Source organism: Zophobas morio, unplaced genomic scaffold (genome assembly GCF_036711695.1).
Source record: "Zophobas morio isolate AGI-343-1 ecotype UQ-CSIRO unplaced genomic scaffold, CSIRO_AGI_Zmor_V1 ptg000030l, whole genome shotgun sequence".
In the NCBI taxonomy this organism is placed as follows: domain Eukaryota; kingdom Metazoa; phylum Arthropoda; class Insecta; order Coleoptera; family Tenebrionidae; genus Zophobas; species Zophobas morio.
This window is the reverse complement of record NW_026972135.1, coordinates 11,836,074-11,845,423: the sequence shown is the minus strand read 5'-3', so window position 1 is coordinate 11,845,423 and position 9,350 is coordinate 11,836,074. Positions and strand designations below refer to the sequence as shown.

Genomic DNA, 9,350 nt, shown 5'->3' with positions numbered 1-9,350 from the left:
TCTTCAAAAGCTCAACAAACAGAGGGCTTGTGCAACACTCTAAATAACGCTACATATTATGATGAATTTTTACAGACATTAGTGGTCAATTTAAAAGGCAAAGGTATCACACTTCCAGTAAGGGCGATTGACATGGAATCACACCGGTCATATATCAGCAACGCAGCAGCCAAACAAATGGGCTATGAAATCCTTAGAACAGAAAGAACTTATTCATGCTTTGTTTGAAGGTCTTTCGTATGAAGTAACTTCTCATAATTGCTATCGTGTCTATTTGGAAAATCCTGATAAAAGTTACACTTGTGGTTTTGAAGCCTTGGATCAATCAGTCATTTGTACTAATGTATTGGGTATACGAAATGGTCCATGGATGAAAGAACTGCAAGACCTTAACATCAAAATCAACGACAGAAGCCAAGCTCCCATCGAAATCTTAATCGATGCTGATATAGCAGGAAAACTCGTCTGTGGTGAGCAACATATTCTAAAATGCGGTTTGATTGCCATGAAAACTAAACTAAGGTGGACTCTGATGGGTAAAGTTGCCACTCCTCCTCCAGATGCACAAAAATCCTGCAACATTGTCGCTCTGTCACCTTTGTTAACAACACCAAAATTGACAGATTTATGGACTCGTGATGTTTTGGGTATTGAGAATCCCAGCGAGAAGAGCGGAAATCTAACCAGGAACACGAACATGGATTTAGGGACACAAACCACTACATGATAACCCGAACCTAGCTAAGAAAAGTCTCGACAATCTCATGAATAAGTTGGTAAAGGATTGCTATTACAATGAGTACGACTAGGTTTTTCAAGAATGATTGAAAGAAGGTATAATCGAGGAGGTTAAAGACAGCGAAATTAGTACCTCGGTTCACTATTTACCTCATCGTCATGTGGTAAAATTATCAAGTACTATAACTAAGATACGACCCGTGTTCGACGCATCCGCCTGAGAAAAAGATAGTCCATCAATGAACCATTGCTTAGAAAAAGGTATTAGTTTGTTAACTTTGATACCTTCTTTGTTAACCAATTTTCAAAAATCAAATATTGGTGTCATTTCCGATATAAGAAAGGCCTTTCTACAAATCAGTCTTCATCCATCCAACAGAGATTTTTTAAGATTTTTGTGGTATGACAAAGATGATAGGCTTAGGATATATCGACATGTCAGAGTATTTGGCATCACATTCAGTCCCTTCTTATTGAATGTAGTTATCAAACATCACCTGAACACTTTGCTAAAAGATAAGCGACTATTTTACCAGAAGACACCATTTTGAAATTTAGGAACACATTTTACGTTTACAATTGCGTAACTAGCGTTGACACACATTAAGAGCTACAAGACTTCATCAAAGAAGCTAGTGAAATTTTTGTTGAAGTTCAGTTGGTCCTAGGATTATAGGAGTTCACGATACTTGAGCCTACTTACGAAGAACAACGCATGTTTTCTGTACTGGGAATGATATGTAAAAGAGATGACGACACTCTACACATCTGTCTAGAAAATTGGAAACAAGTTGACACAAGTTGCATAATGACCATTACCAACAAAATTTTCGATCCACTTGGATTTGTGTCACTTGTAATTTTACTGCCGAAAATGTCACTGCAGAGGTCTTGGATGATAAAATTGAACTGGACAACAGCAGTTCCCGAATCCTTTTTACGATGGTTTAACGATTTGAATTGTTTTTCATCACTGAGTATCCCTAGACGGTTTTTCACACACAAACCTGAGAGCGGTCAGCTGAGTTTCCACAGTTTTTGTTAGGTAACTGTCGAATTTTTGTAGAAGGTAAAACGCTGTCACCCAGAACTACCGAAATTACGAATTAAATAGATTTATTTTGATAATAACATCTAGAATTTTGTATTTGATCAAAGAGTTGTCCAGACTATAGAAACATTTTTACCATCCCCGCCACTACTAGAAGAGCTGCTCCTAGGTGAAATTAGTTGTTTACCAGATCATAAGCGGCGTTTACCAGGCAGCCACTCTTTTTTAAAACAACATTTTTTTAAAATATCTGGGAAAGGAAATTCGTACAAAAATATTGAATGGAATTAAATGAATTTTTATTTTTCACTGCATAATGAGAGAGAGTGATTTATTTTACAAATTATTGTGTTACAAGCAATTGAAACACGCTTAAAACAATAATGAAACACATCTTGAAGCAGTGACTGTGAGACAAATTTTAAAGTTCTTCCTTAAAGTGTGGTGTGGTAATAGTTTCAGTACTACAACAACAGTGAATACGTAGTTTACTTATTTTAAAACAATAGTAAATGACTTAATTTACACTATTCACTATTCAAATCACTTAGTCTGCACTTGTGCACATGTGATATACTTTCTGAGGAATTTTTAGAATATTAACCACGCAATAATGTTACAGCAGACTTTTTAAAATGAAAATAATTACAATGAAACCGATACCTGTGCTCCTTCTGCTAGAACAAGAAATCAAGTGAATGTTGTTTTTATCTGACCACGAAACAAATCTCATCAACGTCTCTTGATACAAATGGCTAAGACTCAGAACAAATTCTTCAATTTCAACATGGCCTTCAAAAAATTTTTCCGACACTTGTGTTAAGGGATTAGATCCTAAATTAATAACAGTGAAAGTATGTCCTTCAAAAATTCCAACAGGTAAGTCACTTATGAAATTGTCTTCGAGATAAATACTGAAATACTCTACTGTCAATCCGGTGAAGACCTCTCTATCCAATTTTCTAATTCTGTTAAATGAAAACCGGCATTCTGTTCCATTGCTTCTCAAAAATCCAAAAGAATTTTTTTCAAGCTGTGTAATTTTATTATATTCAAATTGTAAAGAAAGTAGTTGAGGTAGATTTTTAAAACTTGCGGGATTAAAACGCGTTAGAGAATTATTAATTAAATTCAAAATTGTTAATTCTTCCAAATCAACAAAAGCTACGTTTTCGATTATTTCAACCGAACAGCTTAGAAGCCATAAGCAAGCAATTTTTAAATTCTTAAATGTGTGTCTTCTAAGTGTTCTGATTTTACCATTATAAATTTTGAGTGTGTCAATGAAGTCGACGTTGATGAGAAATTCGGTTTCTATTTCTTTAATGTTGCCGCTGTATAGAACAACTGAATTAATTTTTTCTGTAAAATTAAACATTTTGTTGCACAATTTTGTATTATTTCGTAAATCCACTTTGACTTCCTCTATTTCAGAAACGTCTACTTTTATGATAACGTCTTCTTTTACCTCAGTGTTGTTATCTGTGATAAGCTAGTAAGACATTGGATTAATTTCGTTATTTTTGCATCGAGTTCCACTCGCTAAAAGCAGGAGAACGTCGTATATTATTGTGATTTTCTTCAATGACATAGTCAATGTGTTGAGTAACCAACTAAAAATTGGCTAGCAAATGATATCGAAAAGTATCGAAAGGAAGTTCACTGTCAACTAATGTTCTAAGTGTTCTAAATAACAGAAAATTATATAATCGCTCCTCAATTATTTTACCAACTTTTATGTTACAGGAAATTTCATAATAACAAAGTACGATACTGTAGTAACACGTTAATAATGTAGCTATATTTGTTTCAAAAACAATAAAAATAGTTAAAATGTGAACACGTGAAGTTAGTTGTTATTAACACCTTTTATTTCAAAGCCAAACTAGATTCGAAATTTAAGAATTGCACGTTACAATATTGAAGTCTGTCAGCGATGATGTTTTGAAGAGACGAATTTATGTTTCCATTATTTGAGTTTCGCTTGACAAAAAAATTGTCTAAAAAAAAAATCAAATGACGCAAGTGTTGCTTTACTCGTAAATACCACGATTACAATAATAAAACCCCAGAAAGGTGTTCTACTTTCTAGTTTCGCGAAGCTTTACATAGCTGACTCTTCACTTGTGCTGGCAGCTGAAACAATCTATATCAAAACACGACCAATTTTTCGACTATAGAAAATACTTTCTATAGAAGGAGTGGTTTTCAAATTTCTCAAATAAATAGCAAAATCTTCATTCCATTTAGCATAGTCTTCACTTTCCTTTTTTGCCAGATCGACATCAGCACCACGATCGATCAGAAATTTAACAATCCGAAAATAATGATTAGCCGCAGCTATGGACAAAGGAGTTTTTCTATTATTATCCATTTGGTTAATATTAGCACCTTGTTCGACAAAGTATTTTACCAATTTGTAATTTTCCATTTCGACACTTTTCGTCAAAGGAGTATACCCACAATGAGCTGCTCCATCAAGACCAATTCCAATTTCCACGAGTAGTTTTACCATATCGTAATTTTTCCTTTGTAAGTACTTCATCAAGTAAGAACTTTTGTCGTCGTTGTCGAGAATTTGGATATTAGCACCGTTATCAATTAGGTATTTCGTCACAGCAACATTACCGAATTCGATGGCTTTGGTTAAAGGGGTGCAACCACTGTCGTATGTAAAATTGATGCAAGCTCCAGCTTCGTGCAAGTATTTCACTATAGTTAACTCGCTTTTTCGAATAGCTTCTAAAAACACAGTCTGAAGGGTAGGTTTTGCCCCGTTGTCTACCAAGTATATAATTAAGTCCAAGTTTCCGATTTGTATAGCCGCCATTAGAGGGGATTTGCCAGTGGGGCCGTATTTGCAAACATCCGCATCTTCATTTATCAAATATTTAACTACTTCAAACTGGTTTGATAGTGTAGCTTTGGTTAAAGGAGTGTTCCCGTCTTGATCTAAGCCATTTAACTTGGCGTTTTTCTCTATGAAAAATTTTACAATACTGAGGTGACCATTAGCTGCCGCTTTTGCTAAGGGAGCTTCACCGTTTTCTCCCAATTTACAAACATCAGCCCCTGAATTCACTAAATACTTCACCACATCCAAGTGTCCTGAATGTGTAGCGTTGGTAAGTGCAGTGCAACCATTAGGGTCGCTACAATTAACTTCGGCACCACTATTGTGTAAAAATTTTACGATTTCTAAGAAACCGCCAAGAGATGCATAACAAAGTGGTGTACTACCGTGTTTCGTTACTTTAGCCACATCTGCACCTTTTGTCACCAAATATTCCACTACGTTAAATTTCCCAGTTCTTGCAGCGTTTGCTAGCGCACTCTCACCAAAATAATCAACCCCATTAACGTCAGCGCCTTTTGATAACAAAAATTTGACAAGTTCTAGATGACCTTCAGTTGCAGCCCAGTGCAGAGGAGGTTTCCCGTCTTTTCCAAACCTCGACACATCAGCTCTTTCTTTGACAAGAAACGCGACCATGTCAAGCAATCCGGAAATGGTCGCGTTAGCTAGTGGAGTATTCCCATCTGGATCTACAATATTAACATCAGCTTCTTTATCCAGAAGGAATTTAGCGGCATTTTTAACGCCGTGTCTTGCAGCCCATGATAGAGGCATCTGACCGTTTTTGGCTGCCACATCGATCTTAGCTCCTTCCGTTACCAGAAGTTCCATAGTTGCCACTTGACCTCTCATAGCGGCATTTGCCAGAGGGGTGTTACCATCCGGATCAAGATGGTTAACACTGACACCTTTAGTGAGCAAAAATCTAACGACGTCTACATGGCCTTCTGAAGCCGCTAATGACAGAGGAGTTTTTTGGTTTGCGTCTACTTTGTGCACATCTGCTCCTTTGCTCACTAGGTAGTCAACAATCTCAAATTTTCCCTTAGCGCATGCGTACGTGAGTGGAGTATTGCCTGTGGAATCTTGAGAATTGATATCAGCGCCGTGTTTGAGACATTTTTTGACAATATTGATGTCACCGATTCGAACGCTGCTCGACAATTTCTGGTTCCACTCCTGGAATGGTTTTTGTTACATTATGACCATTTTTTGATTACTTGCCTCAGTGTGTTTGAGGGTTTCCGAATCGCCTTGATTTGACATTGTGGGTTTGTGAGGACGCCTAAGGTCTTAAGACGCAATCAAAATTTAGAACTGTCAGAGTCGAAAGTAGCACACTTGTCCTTTTAGTACAATCCATCTGACATAGGATCGGATAAACCATTCTGATAGAGTCCCTATATTAACAGTTTAAGTTGGAGTTCTTTATTTAAAAAATTATTGCAACAACAGCATTTAAAAAATTGTTTTCTTAATAATTAAGTGTAACCACCAATCACGTTTTGCTTGTACTACTTCTAGAGGAAGTATTGCTTTCTTTAGAGACATTTTTCGTTCCTACTTTCGCGGCGATAGCAAAATCCTTGTTCCAGCTGGCGAACGCCTCAACTGCTTGCTTCGCTAACTCAATATTAGCACCATAGTCCAGCAAAAATTTTGCAATTCGGAAGTAATACATTGACGCAGCAATCGATAGCGCAGTTTTTCGATTACTATCAACCAAATTAACATCCGCGCCTTGCTGTACCAAGTACTTGACCATTTTGAAATTCTCCATTTCAACCGATTTGGTTAACGGTGTGTACCCACACGTTCCCGGTAAATCAACGTTTGCTTTTGCCTTGATTAGAACCTTAACCATTTCACGGTTCTTCTCAGTGACAAACTTCATTAAAAATGTATTTTTGTTGTCATGTTTAATACAAGCAACCGATGCACCCTTCGCAATCAGAAATTCCGCCACACCCACATGGCCCAGCGAAAGGGCTGTACCTAAAGGTGTGCACTTATTTTCATAAGTAAAATTAACCCTAGCGCCCTTCGCTTGCATATGTTTAACAATGCGCAAGTTTCCTTGTCGAATGGCTTCAAGAAAGGCAGTCTGCATGGAACATTCAGCCCCATGGTTTAACAAATAAACCACCATGTCGAAATTTCCTTGTTGCGCTGCTGCAGCTAGTGGAGTCCTTCCTTTTTTGCAAACTTTGCAAACATCGGCGTCTTCACTAAGAAGAAATTCTACGATTGCCATTTGATTTGCGATAACCGCACTTGTTAATGGAGTCTCACCGTTGGAATCAGTTGCGTTGATATTAGCTCCTTCTGATGTTAATAATAGTTTGACAGCGTCGAGGTGACCATTTTCGGAAGCATGAGACAACGCGCCTTTGCCATTTGGTCCAAAGAGTTCCAAATCGGCTCCTCGTTTTATGAAAAAATCTATTACCTCGAGTCTTCCAGCTGCCGCTGCATTTGCAAGCGGTGTGTGTCCATTGAGGTCGGGAGAATTTTTAGCCCCTTTCTTATACAAGAGTGTGATTACGTCTAAGTGTCCGTTTAGAGCGGCATAAGATAAAGGAGATTTCCCTTGAATTCCACACTTGTCAATCTCTGCACCAGCATCAATTAAATATTCAATGACGTTGACATGTCCTGCTTTAGCAGCGCATGCTAGAGCTGTGTCTCCAAATGAATCTAGATCATTGATCCTAGCTCCTTTTTCTAATAAAAACTTTATAAATTCGAGCCGGGAATCCGCCACTGCCCAGTTTAAAGGAGGTCTTCCTCCAGGTCCGAACAAACCAACATCAGCTCCTTTCCGGATGAAGAACCACAACAAATCCCAACTTTTCGCTATCGTAGCATACACTAAAGGCGTATTACCATCAGGATCTATGACATTTACGTTGTCATTTTTCTGTAAAAGTAGCTTGACGATGTCAAAATGGCATTCTTTGGCAGACCAAGATAAAGGCGTCTTCCCGTGTCCTTCTGCTTTCTCTGCGTTAGCCCCTTGTGACAATAGATAATGGACAACGTCAATGTTACCATTCATCACAGCTATGGCTAGTGGTGTGTTACCATCTGGGTCCGGGTGGTTAATATTTACTCCTTTAGCAAGAAGAAGTTTAACAGCGTCGATTCGGTTCTCCAAGCAAGCCCAAGATAAGGGAGATCTGTTATCAGCTCCAGGTTTGTAAATGTCGCCACCGTTTACTATTAGATGCTTGATGATGTCCAGGTGACCCAAACTGGCTGCACATGTTAGTGGAGTGTGTCCAACGGTGTCGATGTTGTTGGGGTCGGCTCCTTGAAGTAGACATTTCTTGACCGAAGAGAGGTCACCTTTGCGTACTGAACTATTCAAATTCGCGTTCCAGTCCTTGAATCAGAACAAACGACACTTGTGACAGTAGTTTTTGTAGCGGTTTTACAAAAATGTTTGTATCAGTAGTGTAAACAAATCGTATACTGACCTGAAAGAATTTTAGCATGATTAATTTGGTAGGGTTTTCAGGATGAGTTGAAGTGAATACAGTGAATTTATGTGACGAAAGTGATCGCCGGAGCTGTCATGAGGTAGAAAATTCATGAAGTATGTTTATTTGAAGATTTGTAAGGAAACGACAACTAGGTGGTAAGAAAGTTTCGTACAGTTTTCTCCATCATTAGGTTAAATAAACAGGTGCAAAGGTATATTAAGATTTATTAATTTGTGTAAAGAAAAATATAAACTAAATTAGACTGATCCACTACTTTTGGAAATACGAACTAAAGTTAACATGGCTTCCTCCTTGAGGGCTCACCTCACTGCCACGATGCACAATGGGAATATAAAGTACATTTGGGCGAGTAATTTGAAATTTGTTCTTCAAAGTGGCGTAAATTGGTATGTTATTTCGTGTCAGCTTCTTCCTATTGAGCACCTATAAATCGCTACTTTTAGACAACCTTTATGAAATGGTTCATACTACCTGTTAAGACATTATCTTTTTCTTCCGCGACATTTCCAAACTAAATTTAATATCGTCGTTCCAACTAAAATAACTATCAAGTTCTTTTCTCGCAATTTCAGGATTTGCTCCGGCACCAAGCAGGTATTTGACAATCCGGAAACTACATTTCACAGCGGCAATGCTTAACGCAATCTTACTATTTCCGTCGACTTGGTCAAGTTTTGCTCCTTTCTGAACAAGATATTTTACCAACTTGAAGTTTTCCATTTCCACGGCTTTAGTTAATGGTGTATAACCTCCAATCCCAGTTAAATCTAGATTTATTCCTGCATCCACTAGCAATTCTATAATCTTAAAATTTTTTTCACTCACAAACTTAACAAGAAGCGATATGCTTCCGTTATAAGACTTGCAATTGGCACCGTTTTCAGCCAAAAATTTTACAATTTCGAAATGACCTAAATCTACAGCTTTCGTTAAAGGTGTGTGTCCAGTGTTGTATCGTACGTTTAAATTAGCTCCTCTTTGTATTAAAAGTCGGATAATATCCAAATTTTGAATTTCTATTGCGATAAGGAGGGCACTTTGTACTGTAGATTCTGCTCCATGATCTAACAAGTAGGTGATTAGTGGTAAAATTTGTTTTTCTACAGCAACTGCTAAGGGTGTTTTGCCGTCCTTTCCACATTTGCAACAATCGGCGCCATGTTCAATTAAAAATTTAACCATAGAATCGTTTTTAGTT

At 37.6% G+C, this 9,350-nt stretch overlaps 2 protein-coding genes across 5 annotated transcripts; both read right to left on the bottom strand.

The window, feature by feature from the left end:
• Nucleotides 1-3,768: 3,768 nt before the first annotated feature.
• LOC135138351 (ankyrin repeat domain-containing protein 50-like) lies at nucleotides 3,769-5,973 on the bottom strand. 4 transcript variants are annotated; one of them, XM_064068310.1, is made up of 4 exons: nucleotides 5,871-5,973; nucleotides 3,977-5,825; nucleotides 3,846-3,925; nucleotides 3,769-3,789 (listed from the first exon to the last, which is right to left on the bottom strand). In XM_064068310.1, exons 1-3 carry the CDS (start codon nucleotides 5,910-5,912, stop codon nucleotides 3,894-3,896), a joined length of 1,923 nt encoding a protein of 640 aa, XP_063924380.1. In that variant the 5' UTR covers nucleotides 5,913-5,973; the 3' UTR covers nucleotides 3,769-3,789; nucleotides 3,846-3,893. The 4 variants fall into 4 exon arrangements, with proteins under 4 accessions (XP_063924380.1, XP_063924381.1, XP_063924379.1 ...); XM_064068311.1 differs by lacking the exon at nucleotides 3,769-3,789 and having other exon boundaries at nucleotides 3,807-3,925; nucleotides 3,977-4,129; nucleotides 4,181-5,825; XM_064068309.1 differs by lacking the exon at nucleotides 3,769-3,789 and having other exon boundaries at nucleotides 3,807-3,925.
• A 130-nt stretch (nucleotides 5,974-6,103) lies between these two features.
• On the bottom strand, nucleotides 6,104-8,234 carry LOC135138784 (ankyrin repeat domain-containing protein 17-like). The gene is made up of 2 exons (XM_064068801.1): nucleotides 8,126-8,234; nucleotides 6,104-8,031 (listed from the first exon to the last, which is right to left on the bottom strand). The coding sequence occupies exons 1-2, from the start codon at nucleotides 8,141-8,143 to the stop codon at nucleotides 6,145-6,147; spliced, it is 1,905 nt and encodes a 634-aa protein (XP_063924871.1). The 5' UTR covers nucleotides 8,144-8,234; the 3' UTR covers nucleotides 6,104-6,144.
• Nucleotides 8,235-9,350: the final 1,116 nt, after the last annotated feature.